A 21934-nucleotide genomic window follows, 5' to 3' on the forward strand; every position below is an offset into this window, starting at 1 on the left:
TCAAAAGCAAACAGCTAGAAATTAACAGTATGCTTTGATCACTGGATTATTTTCTAGACAAAAGATGAACAAACATATAACTCAGACAAAATTATAACACACAAAATTATCATGGTAATAACTTGAGATCCAGCGGCCTTCAGTTATCTAAAGCATGAGCAGCAAAGTGAATGTTAGATCCAGGCTGAGATAGGAATGGGCTTCTGCAGTGTGCAGCCTCGGGCAGGCTCTGTGGGAAGGCTCTTGCTGTCTCCAGCTGCTTCAGGTATTGTACAGTGACACCACGCAAGTCTCACAGATTTTTCAAGTAGTTAACTCCTAAATTCTGTAGATTCTCTTGACAAAAAAATTCTCATAACTAAGACTGAGCTTAATCAAGTTCAACTCAGTGCAATGAGTCTCAGTGGAATTTAATTTGCTGTTTCCATTTAGGAACTTAAATGGCCTGGCCAAAAGCTTTTATCACTTGGTTTAAGAAAAGATTTCATGTCGCTGCCTCTTATAAGCCTTCCCTTCTTTATATTCTTGCTGGCATGGGCAAACCAAAATTTTTAGCTATTATCATCACGCATGTCCTTCTAGTTTTTGCTGGCCCTTCTTAAATTTCCATATGAATAAAAATGTGCAAGTGTATCTATGTGAAATAATAAGAATAAAGTACTTAGTAAGAGTGATACATTTTATTAAACAGTAAATTCATTCCACTGGATGCTTAACAAATAATCTTTTGCAGGAGAAAGTTAAGAGAATAGACACGCGATCCCTGATAAAAAAGGTACAGAAGAAAGAATTCTTACCTACCGGAGATATTCCAAATAAACAGTTATTCAGAAAGATTTTTACTTAGCAATTTTAAATACATTTTAGTTTTGATAAAATGTGATTATCTCCTTCAGTTGAGAAAGAAAAATATTTCTGCATGTACTGTAACATTTAGAAACATCTGAGTTTCCTTTCAAGAAGCATCGATGCAGGACAAAAAACAGACTTCAGTGCTGGGGACCAACTAACTGAGAGCATTTTGCTACAACTTGCAATAAAGCCTCATAAAACACTAGGGCTCTGCATATGAAATATGCCCTTATAAATCTCCAGGAACTCTGCCTTGTTTTGCAGAAATACAGCCATCTGTTAATATCTGGAAGGGTTTGGACAAGAGATACTGCTAGAAAAAGCTTGCCCTTGATGTCAGTTGCTGGAATAAAAATGAGAAAAGGCCTATGTGGGACAGCTGGGTTCTAAAGATCACAACTGCTCAGTGGTTGAGCCTGCCTTGCTTTCTCCCATGCTCTATCTTGCTCCTACAGCTGCGATCTCTCAGCAGGATGGTTTCTATCAGGTAGCAGCAAATGCTGTGTTGGCTGCTGGCTGGCCAGGCTCCATCAGCTTCAGCAGGGAGTGACTGTGCAGACTGCTCACATCCACTGAGAAACACCAAAGAGCTGCATAAACATCATCTGCTCATCTCATCTTCCACTCCATCCCCCGCCTCGAGATTTCAGTTTAAAGCAGTATTTTATTTGTATTTGAAAATTATATTTGGTCTAATAAATACATTCAGTTAAAACAAATAAACACACACACACAAAAAAGTCATAATTATTTTTAAGGCATCTTTTCCATTTTTCAAACAGCCACAGAAAACATCAAACATTTAAAAAAGTCAATATTAATACTGACTGTTAAATTGATATATTAATAGAAAAGAAAATAAGAGCTGGTCACATGATGACTATGGTCTGCTAAAATGATAAAGCAGTGAAAATGCCAGATATTTCAACTTGCCTGATTTAATTTGAAATGAAAAAACACTGCATGTAAAATTAGCTATATATTAGCATAACATATATTAATGGTATGCATGTTACATTGTACTTATGTATATATACCAAATACATGTATTATCAACCAAATACATATATTATCAACATACTGTGAAATGTACGTTGTATATATAAACAGGATAAACATATATTAATTATATTTATTATATATATTCATACATAAATATATAAATAGGATATATAGCACATAAAAATAATAGATTTTAAATCATTGTATAAAACACTCATTTTTATTACATAATCTAAATTGAATAGTACATTCAGTATCTGCTCACTACATATATTACATGAATGTAAATGTTATGTTGGTAAGACACTCATTTGTATACTGGATACAAGTATCCTTTTTTTAATGCAAACCAGAAATAGGAGCAGGGAAGGATCTGAAAGAAAATTGAACAAATGGAGAACCTACCTGACAAAAGAGGATTAAACTTGCTTATTCTTTCAAAATTAATGCCAAAAGATAATGCAATTGTTCTTTACATAACCAGTCAGAGAGTTAAAAGATCACACACAGAAAATAAGTCTGAAACTAAAGAACAATAATAGCACTAAAATAAAAATGTGTAACCACTTCACTAAATCTGGGGTGATAATTAGAACCAATTTTTTTAACACTGGAGAAAACTTCTCTGAAACATTTCCTTACTTTTGACAGCTTGGTTCAGAATGTTTTGGAAGACAAAATCTTGATGGTTTTCAGGTATGCACATGAACTATCTCAGCTGCATTTCATCCTCCTGAAAGAGACACAAGCTCTGTAGGGGATAATTGTGACAGTGCAAGTCCCGTAAAGAGCTCCCTTTCCCTTATCCAAGATGGCTTTGGAACGGGCTCTTTCTGCCCTCAGCTATGATGGCTAGCATAACATTTTCATGGACTTCCTGCCCAGAAAAAGGAGGGACACAGCTGGCTCCGGCTGCCCTTACCTAACATGGCTGCGAGGTGCTCGCCCGCTTCACTGTGTGACAGCGTTCGCAGAAACGAAGCAGGAGCTGACACTTCCCTCCTCCTCCTCCCCTTTCTCCTCCTCCTCCGAGCACAGCAGCCAAGCACTTCACACCAACTCCTCACCCACCTGCTGCTTTCCACAGTTCTGGGATGGACACTTTCTGGTAAGCAGCAGACACCTCATAAAATACCCATACAATAATTGCATCCTCATTTCAGAATGCAACTGCTTTCTGTAGTTTCATCTTAGCCTTTGACTCTGCCCCTGATAACTTCTGAACTCATCAGGCAATTTGAAAAAGGAGCTGAAAAGCCTGAGGGATAACTACACCCACGCAGCTCCACTGCGAGCTGGCACTCATGCAGAGAAGGAAGGGTCAGATGAATGTCCCGGATGAGCAGTGGGTACAGCTCAGCTGTTGCAGGAGCCATGTGGCAGTGCCAAGAGAACCAGAAAGGCACTGACCATTGCCAGCTACTTCTCTCACAGCACTGCGTGAGACTGGCCCAGTGGGATTTCTCCAGGGGATGAAGAAGGGTTCAGGAAAACATAATATGCCAGTGGCTTACAGTTTAAATGACACAGTTATATTATATTATATTATATTATTATGTTATTATAAATACTTAGAACATCACAGAAATGTATCCACTGCTCAGTTTATTATTTTACCTGATTCTCTTAGGCCCTATACATGGTAATGGATCTTTTTCATCTCTAATTTTACTTCCAGTCTCCTTTCTCCATTAAACATGCACACAAAAATATTAAAAGTGTTCTCAGAAACATTATTTTCATTCCAACACCTGTAGTACCCTTCGTCTCTACTTTTTACACTTTGCAATTCCAAAGTGCTCTCAATTATTTCTACTTTTGCAACTCATTCCCTCAAATGTAACTCCTAATGGACCTAAATTTATTCTCACTTTCTCCATCTTCTTTTTATACCTTTCCTTCTCCCTTTGATTAGTTATGGCACTTTGTGTGCTGTAAGCAACAGCCACACAGAATTTCCACTCATTAAAATAATTAGTAAGAGCAAATTATGATTATATTTATCACAGTAGTACAATCTCATAAGCTGATGAAAGCCATGAAGTGACGTGCCAGATTTTTTTTCCCTGTCAGGAGAATTAAAACTACGGATAAACACTTCTAAACATTCCACCTATCAGTTGTTTGTTTTTGTCTTCACAAAATCAGACTTTAATCTTGGATTTCATTTCTCTGTTTCCAACACAGATGCTACAGCCTAGTTTTGCCATCGTTTTCTCACTGGATTGTTGGAAAAAAACTAGTCTGTTACGAATCAACCTCCGTTCCCAAATCACAGTGCAGTCAAAAAGAAAGGGAAAAAAAATGAAGACAGCCCTGAGATTTTACTGTGCTACAACTAAGAACATACCAATCATGCTTTGTGTCATACACTGCACTGCCTTACCTCGATCTCTGCTTTTCCCCTCATCCACTGCTGAAGTGCCTGGCCCAGCTGCACTCCTGTCCTCCACGGCTGCCAGCTCTTTCTGCCATCTCCCATATCCCTAATCCTAACACCCTGTCACTGGGTAATTATAGTGCTGGCATGACCCCAACATCTATCTTACATCAACAATTCCTACTTGTTTGCTTTACAGGGAATGACGGTATTAAAAATGTATTTGGACTGGAGAGACTCGTTCGGCACCAGATGACCTTGGCAAGTGACCTTTCCTTGGTTTCTAGCAAACAGGCATAAATATGACATTGGGTGATGTTCCACGGCGTACTGAAGGAAGACATAGCAGTGTCCCCACCTCAGTCCTGTCCCTGCAGCCACTGCTCCACGAGTCCCCCTGCTCCAGCTGCCAACCTGCAACAAGACATGGCAAACACGGCCAGCACTGCTCCGGCCCCAGGACACATCACACCACACCGCGGCTCCCCCGGTTGTAAACTTGGATCATGAAAGGACCAGACACGCACAGGGAAAGCAGCAGCGTGTTCAGGAGACTCCTGCAGTTTCACATGCAAGCTCTGCTGAGAACGTGTCACCCCAGCTCCTCCTCTGAGCTCCACCCTTTCACAGAGTCACAAAATATTCTGAGTTGGAATCAGATCATCGAGTCCAATTCCTGGCCCTGCACAGGGTGCCCCAAGAACCCCACCGTGTGCCTGAGAACGCTGTCCAAAGGTTTGTGAACTTGGCAGTCTTGGGGCCATGACCACTTCTCTGGGGAGCCTATTCCAGTGCTCGACCACGCTGTGCGTGAAAAGCCTTCTCCTAAAATGCGACATAACCCTCCCTGACACAACTTCGGGCCATTCCCTCCCCATTATGTATAAGGGCTGACGGGCCCCGCTCGCCCCCTCCCTCCCGGAGCTGAGAACAGCGAGGGCAAAGCGACGGCGCGGGGCCGGGGCTCACTCACCTCAGCGACCTGCCCCGTGCTAGCACGTCCCAGCCGTGCTCCTCCGGGTGAACACCGACCCTGTCCCCTCGACCCTGTCCCCGCACCCCTGTCCCCTCACCCCTGTCCCCTCACCCCTGTCCCCTCCCGGCCTAGCCCGCCGCCCCCTCCCGCGCGCCCGGAGCGGGGCGTGACCCGCCCGTGCCGCAGCCTCACCGGGAGCAAGGCGCATGCGCGAGGGCAGCCGGTGCGCACGCTGCCCGCCCCCGGCCCCGCCCCGCCCCGGCCCCGCCGCCGCGGCCACACCGGGAAGGGCTCCAGGCGCTATGGCGGCGGCTGCGCGCAAGGTAAGGGGGGAGCGGGGCGCGTCCCGTGCCGCCCGCGGGGCCGAGGAGACGCGGGGGGACGCGCCGAGGGAGGCGCCTGACCCGGTTTGTTTTGGGCCCCGCAGGTTGGAGGAAACTTCCCGCGGCCGGTGGCCTCCTGAGCGGCAGAGCGACCGAGGGGGAGCGCCCGGGCCCGGCAGCCAGGCCTCTCCCGCCGCCGGGGCAGCGGAGCCGCACTGGGCGGGCGGAGAGCGCGGGGGTGCGCAGCGGGCCCGCCTCATGCGCAGTCACCTGCGGAGGGGCTGAGCGGAGCCGCCGCCGCCGCGCCCCGCGCCGGGGGCTCCGGGCGAGCACTTCCCGGGGCAGCCCCCGCTGCCCGGCCCTGCGGAGCCGCCGCCGAGGGACGCACAACGACCCCACCACCGGCCGGAGCCGCCGCCGGGGAGCGACCTGTCAGGGCACCTCGCAGGCCGGCCCCCAGAACCCTTCCCACGCGCTGGTTTGTCCCCGGGAGAAGGCGAGTTGGGAGCCTCTCCATGCCTTATCAAGTTCCTTATCTGAGCGGCTCCCAGAGGCTGTAGAGCAGTTCAGCTTTATCTGGTGTAAGGGAGAAAAACAGTGTAGCTCTCGCACTCCATCCTGTATCGAGGACCACCTATTCTGCTGGGGTTTATCACACGAAGATGATGAAATGCGGATTGCTGGGTGAACCATTAGGTCCCTGTTGTGAAACGAGGGCTTTGTATTCGCCTTCCAGTTCCTGATCTGTGCCGTGTGTGAGAGGACGCTAATCTTTCTCCTTCATCCCCCTTCCCTAAACCTTTCCTTGCTTCCATGTTGCATTGGTCAGACTTTTGGTCAGTGTTGTTTACGGAAGGAGGGGGGAAGAAGGCAGTTGAGGTTACAAACAAAAGTACTTGTATGACTCATCTACTTGGATTTAAGACATTGTATCCTTCTTTCACGGGGCCTTTGCTTCTCTCAGAAGGAATCAGATGCTTTTTCCTATTCTTCCAGACGAGGATGGATTGAAAGTTGTACGTTTTAGACTTTTTTTGGGCCACTGCTGATATTATTAAAAGACATAATGGGACTTTTTCACTGGATTATTGCCAGAATTAGTTTACACACTGAAACAATGAGTTGTTAGGCCTCTCATATGATAATATTTGTCCTGCTTTAATATAAAGTTGCTGTGGAGGTGTTTTTAAAATTGCGGAGGACAGTCTGCATCAGAAGAGGCTCTCTTCATCTCTGGTTGGTGTGGCAACCACAATCTGTCCTCGATGCCTTCAGCCTTGGCCATCTTCACTTGCCGCCCGAACTCCCACCCGTTTCAGGAGCGTCATGTCTACCTGGACGAGCCTGTCAAGATCGGCCGCTCGGTGGCTCGCTGCCGGCCAGCCCAGAACAATGCCACCTTTGACTGCAAGGTGCTCTCCAGGAACCATGCTCTGGTCTGGTTTGATCACAAGACAGGCAAGGTAAGATGTCCATGTGAAAACACTGAGACTGCACATTTTGTTTCAGCAAGTCCCTGTAGGTTGTGGATAATTTTGGTTTTGCTGTCAAAAATGTGGTTGCATAGGGCAGGAGTAAGATTTGTTTTAAAGCGATAACTTTCCAGGTAAGTTGGTAATTTCTTGCTAAGCAGAAACCTTGAATATTATGAAAAGTGTATGAAACTAACAGTTGAAAAGGTTTAGTTGAAAGGCCTGCATGTGTCTTATTTATGACTGGAAATAGGTGATTTAGAGGTGAGACGAGGTGTGAATGTGAAGGCACATTGTGTCGTTATAGTGGTGTCATAGTATTTTTTTCAAATGCAGAGAAATTACCGTTTTATTGGTGTGTGAAAACTGATTGTGAGGAGCGTTGAAAAACGGATTTTAAAAAGATACTGTTCTTGTCTGGCACTCTTCGTACTTGTCCTTTTGAAATTTTGTGGAGTATTTTGTTTGGTTCTGATAGGAGGTTTATTACTGGCAACAGGAGTGTAATGGGTGGCATTCATGATATAGTCTTATTGTTAGTGAAAATGGTTTTAAAATTCGTCCTGTGTTCTTAACTGTTCCTCTCTCAAGTCTGGCAGTCTTGTTAAGCAAAATTGAGGGGTCCTGTAGTGCATCTTTTGTCCACTAGGGATTGAACTGGGACAAGTAAAGTTGTTTTACTTAATGACTGTCAAGTTAATTTTAAATATCCAGCGAAAAATTAACAAAGGGCAGACTGCAGTTGCTGAGCACTGTATTCTTTTTCGAACTATATTGATGTTATGCTTGGAACTTAACGTGTTCTAAGTCAGCTGGTTTTTAGCTTTACACCAAGTCCTTCTATGAAATGCAGTCAGTGTAGCTCTGGATTTTAAGAATAAGATGGTCTGTAACTCATGCAGATTTTTTCAGTAGTATGACACAGCATGAGGAGCAGCACAACGCAGTCAAAGTTCCTAAACCTTCCATTGTTAACTATCCTGTATTATGCAATACTTGGACATGATGGGACAAGACAAGCATTTAATTTCTTAAGGCTGGATTATGGCTTTCAAGTTACCTGCAGGTAATTGTGCAAACTGCTATCTGTATTAAACGTTTCATTAAACATCTTGCTTTGGCTCTATTGTGTATGTGATACGTGTTCTTGGATTCTAGAAAACTTAAGTGCTTGAAACACTTTCAGTGTAGTCTTTAACCTTTCTTGTTTGATTCAACAAAGTAAAATGTTCCAATTCATTGTGCTGTTTTTAAATTAGAAAGCATTATGCCTATAGCTTTTTATCAACATTTCTTATGACTTGCTAAGACTGTAAGACCCCCATGTGCTCTGTTATGGTTATAAATATGATCTATCAATTTCGAGATGGTTAATTTGAGAAAGCACTGAGTGTTAAGCAAGTCTAACTGATAGACAAGCTTCAAAAATGATCACCTATGAGGATTTTTGTTTATTTCTAAATTTCAGTTAGCTTTGTCTTCTCTAATATAGGTAAAAAATTTGTATGCTTACTCATTTATCTGTTTAAAAATAGCAACTTAGTAGTAGTAATTAAAAGGATTGTATTTGAGAGTTCTTGAGATAACATCATTTGAAGATTTGACAGAGGTCTGGTGAAAATTGCCAAGGTGGGAATCTGTAGCCATAGTAAACAACTAAAGAATGGGTTTGTGATCATGCCCTGGAATCCACTCCTACTGCGTGTTCTGTGTGGTGTTGTGAAAGGTTTAAAGCAGAGGTATAGCAGTGAGGAGAATTTCAGATTTTGTGCTTGTTTGTTGGATGTATGGACTGGTTTTTGATCTGGTTGAGTATCGGAATGGTAAATTGTGAGATGGTGGGATGGGGGAAATGCACCATTAGAGATAATAGGTATCAAATGCTGTTGTGAAAAGGCAGGTAGAATACTGATAAATACAGGCTTGATCTTGAATCACAAGAACTACTTTAAAAAATTCTGTGGTGTTTTCAAAATGCAAAGAAAAACAGGCCAGAACATTTATGTGCAGCAACATCTATTATCATTGTTTACATAACTGCTAATAAGCACATCTCATTTAGGAAATTGTCATTATCCTATCAATGACCTATATTTAAACCCCCACAAATTCTCTTTGTCAGAGTATTTGTAAACATTTCTTAGACCCTTATATATAGGACATCCATCAATTCTGGATTTTTCGAAAGGTAAAAGACCTTCAAATGTCAATTTAGTAATGAGAAAAACTCTCAGCTATTTCAAAATAGGTTGTTAATGATCTGGGACTACAGTTTCATAAGTTGTGGACTTTGGCAATACCAGTTTCAGGCACTACCAGCAGTCATTCAGTCCAGCCTCTGTTGCCTCTTGAGCTGCCTTTTAGTTATACTTAATTACTTTTTTTTTTTTTTTTTTTTTTATTCTTCCATGAGGGCTTGGAGTTTTGTTTAATGAATCATGTGAGTGATCCTGTTTACTACGTAGTCCATAAATAATTTTGTCAGTATTATCTGTAAATAGGGGTAGAACCTGAAGAGAGGGAGCATTAGTAAGCTGTGTCAAGGAAAGTAGTACAGAATTTTTTTCCTAAGGCAGAGGAAGGTATAAGCTGAAGTATGTTGCATAAGTAGACCAAGCTGAAGATAACATGTTACTTACAGTTGAAAGTTGTGGATGTTTATTTTGTATTAAGGCACTTTAATTATGCATGGAAAAAGTTATTTGCCCAGGGAGATAATGTGTATGTAACAACAGCATTATTAAGGTTGAAAATAGAACGAGTTTTCAAGATCACCAATACGTAGCAGTTAAAAGAAGGTACTTAAATCTGCATGTGCTTTTTAAAATATTTTAAACATAGTATGTGAGCCTAAATATGTGTATGATAAAGGTGGAAGGAGGTGGTGGTGGGATTATCTGTACTTAGACTTTTTCTGTACATAGTAATATTTTTGAAGATAACTGGTGCAATGCCTCTTCTTTCCTGTGTTTGTAGATACAGCATAATGACTCCTAGTTAACTAGTGGATTTTTCTTGAAGTGATAACATTAGAATATTATAATTGGAATTCATTTTGGTTTTATTTTTTTTTTAGTAATTGCAAGTTAATGAATCTGGGTTTTTTTAGAGGTGCCTGAAAAAGTGACTCACTAGATACGTAGGAAGTAGATGCTGTGCTAAGCATGGAGTGTTCCAAAAAGTGTGAATCAAAGCAAAAGAAAAAGTGGGCTATACTTCAGAAAATCTAAATGTGTTCAGCTCAAATCATTGCATATGAGAAGAAACCCTTTAAAATAGTGCAACTGAAATAATCTTAAACTTGTTTTTTTTGGTTTTGTTTTCATTTCTAAAAATAAGCAAGTGGAAGACCTTTGAGAATTTGTATGTGACTTCCAGGCTGAAATGCTTCTGACAGATGTAGAAGCTTTTAGTAGAAACCTGAAGCTTCCAAACAGATATCCAGGCTTTCAAAATCTGGAATTATTCAGTCCCTGATGTTGTTGTGAGTTGCTATTACGAGCACCTCTTATAGGGAATTCATTGCCACAGTTTACCAAAGGCTCTGAGAAACTGTGAAAAATAAAGTATTTTCTTAGATAAAAAGCCCCCCAAAGAACTGGTCATTTTTAATAACTGGAAAAAAAGTGTAGGCACAAGTTGATGTGTTAATGGTAGCTAATGCTATTGTTTTAATTTAATTCAGAGTGGATGTCAATTGAATTGAGCACGTTCATATCTTGGTGGTGGAAATGCTGAGGAGTATATTGAAATCCATAGTCCCCATAATAGTAAATGAAATTTGTTAGAGCTGTGCATTATGGCTTCTAGACTTAAATATGTGAGATAAAAATACTGCAAAATACTTAAAAAAAACCAAAAAAACAAACACAAAATAGATTCCCCCCCCCCTCAAAAAAAAAAAAAAACCAAGAAGAAAACCCAAACCCAACCAATCATACCAAACCCCAACAACTCAAACCAGCCAGCCCAGAGGCACAGCCAGGTGAAGGAGATCTGAAGGACACAGTGCAGTTTCCCCTGGTGTGTTTGGGGTGACACCAAGCCTGGCAGTGTTGCTGTTGGGGCTGGGTTGATCTGCCCAAGGGCAGGGCTGTCCCCAGCACAGACCTGGCTGTGCTCAGTGAGCCTCAGCACAAACACGGGGCTGCCCTGGGAAAGGAAGAACCCCTTGCAGCTTATTAGACCCTGTCTAGCATTCTGCAATTCATTTTGGACCATAATGCAAGAAATACATTGACTAACAGGAGCTGAGATTAGATAATCTTCTTTTGCTGTACTGTACTAGGGACTAAAGTAAATTGATATGAAAGAAAGCAAACAAAATTAGTAAAGAGGAAATATGTTACTCACTTAACATTACATAAAATGTTTTGTGGATATTGAGAACTTGGCATAATTCAGGAAAGCACAGAACATTTCCTTTGGATGTTCTGTTTGTTCAGAAGTATTTTTTAGTAAATTTGTCTTAAAAAACGAAGTGGGATATGAAAAATGGTATTTGGAATTGCAGGGTTTTGGTGGGAAGTTTTTGTTTCCTGCCGCTTCCAGTAGAGAATGCTGTGTGATACTCTGGCCTGTTTAGTGCTGATCTATGTAAAGTGTGTTTAGTTTCCCATCTATCAATAGCACTTATAATGATAGATATTGTGTCTGTTATTTGTTTTTTCCTCTAATTTTCTCTATATCTTTTTGACTTTCTGTTAGGATGTTTTATTTTTCAGTACTCCTGATGTTGCTGTATGCTTACAGTCTGCAGTGGAGAGAGTGTCTTCAAAACATTGAATATTTGTTGCAAGAGCCCTGGGGGATTGAGCTGGGATTTGCTGTAATGCACTAAGGTGAAACTCCAGTGCTTAGGTGCTTCTGCTAAGAGGGTGATGGCAGGCAGCCCTCACATACACCTGGTAATATTTTTATGTAAGTGCTTTTCACCCTGAATGAACCATCCAATTTTATACTGATATGATCATGACAATAGTATGGGGTAGGGAGCTCTTGCTTTTGACCAAGTTCAGCCCCATGGTTTTAGGAGCTGGTGTAGGAGTGCAGGCAGCCATTTATAGTAGAGGTAAGGCAGTGCTGACAAGGATTTCCCTGCAGAGATACCATCTAGAGCCACTGCTGCAGAGTTAATACTGTAATTCTTGGAGCTGATCCATTGCAGTCATGCTGCATCTATCCTGAGCCAGGAACACCAACACATTGATTAGGCTTTAAAAACAAACAAAAATCCCTTTTGTATTTGTGATGAATTTTTACAAACCTCAAATGAATCAGGTTACTTAGCTGGAATGAAGGCCAGTAAATATGTTTTCCTTAGATCTCTTATGGGATGGTTTGGGTTTGCTCCTGGTCCCAGGCTTATAAATGCAAAACCTTCCTTCCCTACATTTTTATAATATTGTTGTTCTTGATTTTTACTTTTTTATATGTTAGTTGGGCAATCCACTGATCCTTTGCAGGCGTATTTACATGGCACTGGAGAAATACTTTGATGTGGCTTTATATTTTCATTTTTCTTAATGTGACAGACTCATTTGCTTATTTATCTAATGAAAGTAGTTGAATTTATGTATGCTGTGCAGGGCCATGTGGGTGAGGAGTGTCTGTGTCACTGTGCTACTTTGGTTGTGTTGATTTGAGTCTGATCTAGCTAGAATTCTGCAAAATGTGTTGATACATAATCAGCTGTTTTGTTGCATTTTGGATTTTGTAATTTCTTTTAATAGATAGCATAAAGTGAAAATGATAAGTATTTTTGGAACCAGGACAGTGAAAAGGAAGCAAGAATTCTGTCTCCATTCCTGCAGCTACCAATTTTACACTCTATTGCTGCTAAATTATATGGCTATTTGTTGTCTCTAGATTTTCTTTTGAATCACATCAATACTTGCTTCCTGTTAATGTTCACTTGCAGAGAGTTTGGATTATCCAAGAGCTCTGAATTTTGTTAGATCTTGCTGTGACCATGCATTCATTTTCCCAACTTGTCTGTCTTTCCAGAAACATTTCTGCTTGTGACAGAATTTTTGGAAAAAGGCTCAGCATTGTCCCATTTTTGTTGAATATAGACAAGTGTTTTTTCAGTCTGCTCTAGGAGTGGGAACATCAGGCAGAGAGATGGGTTGGGCTATACCCATCTAGCAAGAAGACATCTCTCTGCCAGAGACCCAGAACAGTTTCCTCCTTGAAAAGGAAAATCATTGTGCTGGAGCCAGACAATTAATTGGATACAATTTTCCTGTTGTGTTGTACCAGGCTTGTGTGTGATTGAGCAATGCCTTAGAGTTTATTTCAGTCTTGAGAAAGTATAAATAAATGATGAACTTCCAGCAGGCTTATAATAGAATGTCCAAAATCCTGTAGTAGCACTGTAGTTGAGTGGAAAAACACAGAAAATGCTAGCAGGAGTTTGACCTTTTTCCCCCTTTCTTTACTTTTGTAAAAAATAAACATTAAAAGTTCAGGGTTTAGTCAAGGGTAGTTTAGGGCATGAGGAATTTATAAGAACTTTGCAGAGCCAAGGAACATTACAGTATTGATAGCTGAACTGTGTAGTGAAGGGAAATATATGCTATTCATAGAACTTTTGGGTTATAAAACATTAACCAACCATTGGAAAGAATTGACAGTTAGATGGGCTCAATTGCAAATGTCCTAATAGTGTAAAATCTGAGAACTTGTAAATAAATACAAAAACAATAATGACAGCATTGTGCTATGTTAAAATAAGTTTTTCCCCACTAGGAATATCTTTAGTTTTAGTTTTTATATGATAATTCAAATGTGTTGAAAATATTTATTACAGAAAGTCTTCAATACAGACAGCATACAATGTCTCATATATGTATAAAACATATATAAGAACAGAAGGGGGATCTTTTGCTCTTGTGTTAAGATAATATTGAATAGAAAACTAAGAATTAACTTCTTAGTGCTGCATATTCTCATAATTACACTTGTAGTATTTCTTCCATAAAAATAAAGTAAATGCAAGAGCTTAAGATGGAAAAATTATGGCTGCATGTAACCATGTATTGAGTAATACTCTTTTTAAAGGAAGGAATAGAAATGTTATGTTTCAAATCCAGAATGAAAAGCTCTTTAATGGGCCAGATAGATATTTGTACAGCAAGTTCTTTTGAAGACATTTGGTACTGGCTGCTGCTATCTGCATATGTCATTAGTCTTATCTGATGCGGAAGTTTTTGGTCTCAAATGGAACTCTTCCAGAGTTGGCCCGTTTTTGGAAGTGGAGTGAGCTGAAGTTTAAACCTTGATTTGTTTAAAACTTAGTCTTTGCCATAGTATCAAATGTTCTGTAAGCGATTTGTTTGTTTAACTCCACCCCAGCAGAGTTGGATGATTATGCCTTGCTTTCTGGTTTTTGCGTTTGATTTTTTTAATTGGTTTTATTGAAGTGTAATGCTTAATTATATAGATTAGAGGCCAGATATCTTGCTTCTGCAAAGCTGAGCATTTAGCCTGCCTACCTTTTTGCCTTTTCATATCCTGGTGACCTTTCCCAGTAACTCGTGGCACAATTAACTGTCATTCTCTCCTTCTTTCGTTGTTAGCTGTGATAGTTAAGCCAGAACTTAAGGGCAATAGAATTGCAAATCAGTTTCTGAGTTTCTGTAGTATTACTTGTGATTTTATTCTGCCATTGCTGGATTTTGCACTTTTGCCTACTGTTTCCAGGGGCTTGAAGAATCTGAAAACTTTCAGGATAATGAATTATTTGTAATTCTTCATGTTTTGAAGTCTGTTATTTAAAAAATAAGCTTTGTTTTTTATATCTGATTGTCGAAGAATCCATTCTGCAGCCAGGTTATTTTTGCAGGTCTGTGATCTCTGTAGGTAACTCCTTGTTGTGTTCTTATCATTGCAGGGATTCCTCTTGCTGGATGCCAGAGGAATTTTTAAGGTTATGTCAATATTAACACATGCTTTTAAGGGACAAAGAATAAGTTTGATGAAGTTGCTTTTGTTTCTGTGGATTCCAGAACTTTAGGTCATTAAATGGGGTGGTATCTACGTTGAGTGAGGTTACAATACTGTGAACAAAGGCAGCAAATCCTATGACATGGATGAACTGGCAGAGGATAACTGAGGTTGGTGTGTACCTCAGGAGATTGTCCTGTCCAGTCTGCTGCTCCACAGCACGTCTAATGAGTTGAGGTTGCTTGTGGACTTTGTAGAGAATTTTGTGTACAGAATTAATCCCTACTAGGAAATAAGCTTCTGAGGTCAGTGGCAGGCATATTAGCTGATAGATTAGCCTGTGTTGCTGTTATCTTAAGTTATGTTTGTAGCTTTCAGTGTATGTATGCGTAGTTAAAATTCAGTATTATGCTTACCTGGAGTACTTCTTGTGTAGTGTAACTTAAAATTAGTACCAAAATGTGTCAGGTAAATTTTAAATGCATTTCTGGAGGAGAAGAAGCACTAAATGAATGACATAAGGATGTTCCTAATTCCATAAGGGTGGAAATAATACAACACTTTCACTTATAGCTGTCAACCACTACTTCCTTTTTAACAACTTTTTAACAACTCAAAGGGGAAATTTTTTTTTTGGTCTTCCTCTTAAAGGACCTTTTGTAGACTGCATATTCCAGCAGTTGTAAGAGAGAGCCAGGAATACAAATTGTCATGGAAAGGGTATATTTGTTTTTGCAGTCTCCGTAACTATTTGATGTTAGGTAAAGCTGCTGGTTGTGCTACTTAAGCAGAGCTTTGGCAGGTGTATCAATATTGTCAGTGCCAGTGATTTGGTCTATGAACAGAGCCCTTCCTATGTAATTAAGGGAATAAGTGATAGGCTGCTATTTATATTAATAATATGTTACCTATAACACAGAAAGGCATGTGGATGTTCTAAGTCTATTTGAATGCTCTTTACCCATGGCGTCATTCTAATCCTTGGTTACATTTATGAATGACTCTTAATTAGAAAGTTAAAAGTATGTGTGCTGTGTTTAGATAACTTCTAACTTGCACATAAACAGAGAAGAAAATGTTTCTGGAGTTTTTGTACTTGAACAAATGCATTGCATCACACACAAGGACAACCTTCCTTTCAAAGTGCATGTTTTGATCCTGAATCTCTGTGCACATGCTGCCTCCCTGCCTGAGACCAGCACAGATTGTACATCCATCCTGTGGCAGCATATTGCTTCCTGATCAATTGAATGCAGATCTACATTTTAGCTGCAGATTGACCTTCCCTGACCCCATGTTCCATAAGTGGGCTTGGGAAGGGTTAGGTTAGCAGAACACTGCTGTCCTTTCTCTGAGCCACTCTGGGACATCCAGACTGCATTCCTGGGGGCTCCTTAGGTCACCCTCTGCTGGGATTTTGCCTGCTTCACAGGTCAGTGTCAATGTGCCTGCAATTGAATAATTTTGTATGCAGATGTGCAGGTAAGAGGGGTTTTTTTGGTCTCCTCTGGTTATCAAATATAAGTATGCTCATTTTCCTTCCTTTCCCTTGCAGCTGAATGTTGAGCCTTCCCAGGATAAATGTTGCTGGATAAATTTTAGATGATGATCTGAGTTTTATAAACTAATACCAAAGGATCTTCATGACTATTACTCTTTATTTTGGGATCTGTAACTTGTAATCTCTTTGATGTGTGTTATGGTTTATACTTGCTGTATGCATTTTGGTTTATAATTGGTGTTTTGTAAATAATTGCTTTGTACTATCCTTTAAAGCCTTTTATGAAGATGTAGTTTTGAGTCTAATGTTAGGGTACCTGTAATCTTGCAACATGATTTCAGTGGCTGGATCTGCTTGCTGGTGCTATGCCTCAAATCTAGAATGGTTTTTATACCATTCTGCTTTCAATATTGCTTCAGACAGTTATTATACAGGTGAGCAAAGCTCAGTAGAGACTATTCTGTCTTGTTCAGACCAAAACTTTTCAGACAGTAGAAGGATTTAAGAAATAATGAGTGCTTGGTTATACTTGTAGACATTTGGAAGAGGTAATTTTTTTCAACTGCTACACTCATGCTGGGGTGTCCCAAGTATTCTTTTTCATGGGACAGTTGTAGTGGCAGGATTTTAAAATGTGAATTTGTGATCATGTATGGACAGAAAATGTTTTAACCTTGAAGTTTAATTGTGTTTACAGACACAGTCAACATGCATTTTTATTTCAAAACTGGTTATATTTAATATATAAAATTATGTTTAATATTTTTATTTAATGGTGGGATAGTGGTGACATAGAAAAGAAGAAAAGAGGCAAATCAGCTTTCTAGGTATAGTCTCTTCTATCTGAAAACATGTTATGACTTTTGGAAAGTTCTGCTTGAATTTACAAGAAATGTGGTGAAAAAGTCACAGGAAAAAGAAATATTTTGGAACATAGGAAGGGGCCAACTTTTTTTTTTTTTTAATATTAGCAGTGACAGTATAATTGCTCGGACATGAAAAAGGACTTTACTGAGTATACTGAATCAAATGTAAAAAATGGGTCATTTCAGTCTTTTTTGTTCTTTTTGACTTATATAACTCCTGCTCTGGGGTTTCCTTTCCATAAAGCTGGAGATGATCCAGTGAATGGACAGGACCAGCCTGCTGCTGATCAGAGTCACAGAATGGTTTGGGTTGGGAGGGACCTTAAAGATCATCTAATGCCAACACCCTTGCCATGGGCAGGGACACCTCCCACTAGACCAGGCTGCTCAGAGTGCCAGCCAGCCTGGCCTTGAACCGTTCCAGGGATGGGGCATCTTCCATTTGTTTGGGGTTTTTTTCCCCATCATTGTTCCTTTCTTGGTGTTTTTTAACTTCATTTTGCTCATTAACTACTAGCATAGTAGTATTAGTAGTAGTTATTGCAAAGCAGAAGAATTTCTGTCAGTGCTTTTAATAATTCTTGGTGAAGTGTCCCATTTCAGTGGAAGAAAAGCACACCAGCAATAAATGACTACAAAATCACAGAGGTGTTAGGTGCACTACATTTGCGCAATCAGAAGTGCACTTTAATCAGTTGTGTCCATGGGCAGGTCTGAGGGCCATCTTAGCAGGGTTCTTTTGACTTGTCCATGTGCTGTGTAGACTTGGGTGGGGGTGAACTCCTTATTTCCCTCATGCATTGTATTTCTGAGCATTTGAAATAGTATGAGCTGTACCAGCCTTTCTAATGCAGCCTTTGAAGTATGAGCATTGTTTGCTGGCATCTTAAAAGAGGGAGGAGTAACTTTATCTGCTTTGATAAACAAGCCTTTGGAAAGAGCTCCATGACCTTGCTTGAAGAAGGATTATGATGACAGGAATGTCTTGTATATTTATTTTATATAATCACAAGTGGTGAATTCAGTTAAATGTGGCTTGTTTACTGTGTAAAACACTTAGATACCTGTCTGCACTTGAGGCAGAGTAAGGGTATTATCATTTAAATGTCTGAATTATGCTAATTTACATATTGTTTAACATGCTAGCAGTGTATGAAGCCAGACTTAGAAGTTTTGAGAACATTATCATTTAAATAACTTGAGTTGTTTAGTTTTTTTTCAAATATTAGAGCTTTAGATTCTGAAGAATAGACATGGATGACTGTTCTTTATAAAGGTGTTAACAGGTTTTTTCTGCTTGGGTAGAACTGTTAAAGATGCCCCATAGCAGGAAGCCTGCATGACTTCCATCTTCCCACAATACTAATGAGAAATTGCATTTTGAAAGCTGTGGTGGAATATAGAGTCTTTGTTACTTGCTGCAAAACTCAGAGCTGCAATGCAGAGGGAACTCTTGCTTTTCAGTTTCAGTTCTGCTCTTTTACAGGATTTTGTTCCATTCAAAAGGTACTTTTTTCACTATCCATTTGTGTTCCTCTATGCTTTCTAGTACCTTTGACAGAACAACTAAAGCAAATAGCACAGAATGAAATCTTGTCAGCTTACACTGTGCAGTGAAAATGAATTTTAGAAAATCTAAGGTTGCTGAACCTATGTGTTTCTGAAAATGTTGGTGGTAAACTCAGAGCATGATGCTCTTGCCACCATTAGGGCAGTAATCTAATTAAACAGGAATAGTGAAATGCAATAGGCAGCAAAAAAGCACAGTGAACCCCAGCATCAGAGTAGGGTGTTCCTTGTTTCAAACAGCTGATCCTCTTGAGGCCTAAAGCCTCTGTAGCAGGGAGTTCCTTTCTGTTTTGTGTTTTTGTCAAATGCTGAGTAGTAACTTCCTTTCATTTTTACTGTATATATATTACCATTATATATTACCATTAGAAAATATGATACTTCAGGTTGGAATTAAATTTCCCTTTATTTTTTCTGGTTGAGAAGGTGAAAAAACAATACTGTTCTTAGGAAAGTATTTGCCAAAACTGAAGAAATAAGAACAAATCCATGGCAGAAAAGGTTATGGGTATACAGAATATCTCTAAACCAGTTGTCAGATGCCAGGTGAGCTCTTCTGCATTACTGATCCATCATTCATCCTATCCTGAACATGTTGATTCTCACACTTGGGCCACTCCTAAAACAACTAAATTTAGACTTCAGTGCTGTCTTCCTTCAGTCTTTGGGATGAAAAGAATTGCAGATTTTTAAGAGTTACCTGTTTTTACAATGCTTCCCCACTGGAGTCTATAAGTAATCCCAGCTGCTGCCTTCCTCTTCCTATCTCTTTCTCCAAAGTGCAAACCACAGTGGTAAAATTCCAGCTTTGTGAGCCTTGTCCTTCATCTCGTGTCCTTGTCCTTCATCTCGTGGCTTTGAGCGTGTCTGGTGATGAAGCAGCCAGGCATGAGTCAGTTTAGGGGCTAGACAGAGGGGAAAGAGGAAAGGCTGGAAGAAACTTTTCTTCTTCTGTTTCTCATTCTTTCTAATACAAGCAACCAGTTCTCAGGTCACTTTCTGTGGTTTGAGCTGGTAGCCATGGGGGGTGGCCTTCAGGTGCTGTGAGGGCAGGAACCACATCTGTGTGGTCAGTTTGGAGAACTGGTGAGGTGAACTTTGTACCAGCACTGAGGCTGTGCTGGGGATAGACCATTGGGTGAGAAGAGCGCTACAGATAGCAGGGAGTTTGCATGGGAAATTGTACAAGGATGGATAGAGACAAGGGGATCAGTGTTACAAGTGAATCGAGTGATGCTGAAGGGAATATTGAAACTGAAGAGCGATTGAAGTCACAGTTGCACACTCTAGATTGCAAGTTGTTCTTTAAAAAAAAAAAAAGTGAAAAACCAACAGGAAACATGTATTGCTACTTCTCCTTTTTAAATGTACTTATACCATTAGGCACAGTGCCCAAAGAGCAGAGTTCTGCGCTATGGAAAAATGATCACAAACATTACAGTTATCATTTAAGGTAACAAAGCTTTTTATTGGTGATTTTCTGTGTTATGCTTTTTCAGTATTTAATTTTTAAAAAATGCTTACTTCTCTCAGATTCTATTAAAATATTCTTAGCATGTTGAAAAGAGCCATTGTTATGAGCAGTGCAGGAATGGCAGTTGTAAGGAGCTGTATTTGTAGTGAAGTAAAGTATTTCCAGAGCAGACAGGTATTCAGATATTTTTATTTTTTTTACTGAACTAGTCATGTAGTTGGAAGATGGGTCATCTTCCATGAAAGATTTTAGGAAAAATAGTTTCAGCTCCCTATATAACACTGTTCTTAGTGAGGGGTGTGCTCTCTGCCATATTTGAGACACTTACTGTTGAGCACTTCACCTGTTTTTAATTGTGAGTTGTTAATGAGAGCATTCCCTATTAGAGTTCACTAGGTGGTTTTGGTTTAAGTTGAAATAGCAGCATGGAAATATTTGTCATTATGTGCTTCTGATCCTACATGAAGTTTTATAGTTATTCTTGTCTAACTGGCAAAGAAATAAATGTTTTGCATTCTATCAAAAAGTCCACTGCAAGAATACTTCTGTTGTAATTTATTGTGGAATATTGCTATCAATTGACTTTCTGTAAATGATAATTAATTTTTTCTTAAAGTAATAAGTGAAAAATGCATTAATAATTTGCACATTGGTTATTGTATATATGGGTGACTGATAAAATCTAGAAGGACCTTCTGAAATTTTAAGAATTTATATTTGAAAATTAGTTTATTAAAAGTATTTAGGTATTCATAGAATAGTTAGGAATAAAGATTTAACTTTAGTTCATTTAAAATACTACCCTTTTTTGCTTTTAGAGTAGTAGCTGTGTGAGTTCTCTTGGGATGTTTCTCTGGTTTGTTACTCTGAACTATTGATGTTTACACAATTTTGTTTACTAGTTTGCTGTTTCTGATATTTAAGTTTTCAAGCTGAACCTTTCAAAGGGAAGTGAAGAAAACAGCAAGGTTCCTGATGTGCCTGTTAAGAAACACTGAGGTTGAGAAACAGGTGGCAGAAAGCTGCTGGGTGCTGGTTGATGCTGGTGTGTCCTGCTTTGCATTGGCTCTGCTTGGCACTGCAGGAGGGGATGGTATTGGAATCTGGAGACACTCAGCTGCTGAGCCTGGAGGTTGGCAGGTCCATCCAGTTTGTGCAGTCAGGAGGTAGATAAGCTGCTCAAGTTGTCCAGTTTTGAATTAAGTGTGAAAAGTATAACCTAACCAGGTAAATTGGGCACCTTTGTTAAGAGTATGTTTATTTTACCTGACTTTAACTAATTTTAAGAGACAGAGAAGCAAGTAAATGTACTAAAAATGCACTTTGTTTGCCCCATGAGAGGTTGTTAAGAATTAAATCATATACTTTGAGCTCAGAAGTTTAGCCCCCCTTTGTTTTTAAGGTATCTTGTTGAATGTTGAAGGCGTGCAGGATATTCTGTGGTGTTTTTCCATCCCTTGTGTGCTTTGCACGTGTTGCTGTTGCGTGCAGGGAGGTGACTGGTCTGCACTCAGTTCCACCACGTGTCTGTGTTTTGTCTATTCCAAAAGAAACCAGAAGATATAAACAGGG

General features: G+C 39.9%; 1 protein-coding gene and 1 long non-coding RNA gene across 40 annotated transcripts in view; one reads left to right on the forward strand and one right to left on the reverse strand.

Moving 5' to 3' along the window:
- Window positions 1-665: 665 nt before the first annotated feature.
- Window positions 666-5305, reverse strand: LOC134422537 (uncharacterized). 4 transcript variants are annotated; one of them, XR_010028833.1, is made up of 4 exons: window positions 5208-5305; window positions 4593-4648; window positions 2497-2587; window positions 666-1424 (listed from the first exon to the last, which is right to left on the reverse strand). It is a non-coding gene; the product is annotated as an uncharacterized LOC134422537 (long non-coding RNA). The 4 variants fall into 4 exon arrangements; XR_010028836.1 differs by lacking the exon at window positions 5208-5305 and adding an exon at window positions 4762-5193; XR_010028834.1 differs by having other exon boundaries at window positions 2497-4855; window positions 5208-5282.
- Window positions 5306-5921: 616 nt separating this feature from the next.
- Window positions 5922-21934, forward strand: part of SLMAP (sarcolemma associated protein) — a 90425-nt gene continuing 74412 nt past the window's right edge. For 17 of the 36 annotated variants that reach the window (XM_063164714.1, XM_063164725.1, XM_063164715.1 and 14 more), the window contains exon 1: window positions 5924-6996. In XM_063164714.1, coding sequence (XP_063020784.1) covers window positions 6799-6996 — 198 coding nt within the window. In that variant the 5' untranslated portion in view covers window positions 5924-6798. Of the gene's footprint in view, window positions 6997-21934 lie in introns of all 36 variants that reach the window. The other 19 variants (XM_063164702.1, XM_063164699.1, XM_063164710.1 and 16 more) reach the window with 3 other exon arrangements.

This window comes from Melospiza melodia, chromosome 10, assembly GCF_035770615.1.
Source record: "Melospiza melodia melodia isolate bMelMel2 chromosome 10, bMelMel2.pri, whole genome shotgun sequence".
In the NCBI taxonomy this organism is placed as follows: domain Eukaryota; kingdom Metazoa; phylum Chordata; class Aves; order Passeriformes; family Passerellidae; genus Melospiza; species Melospiza melodia.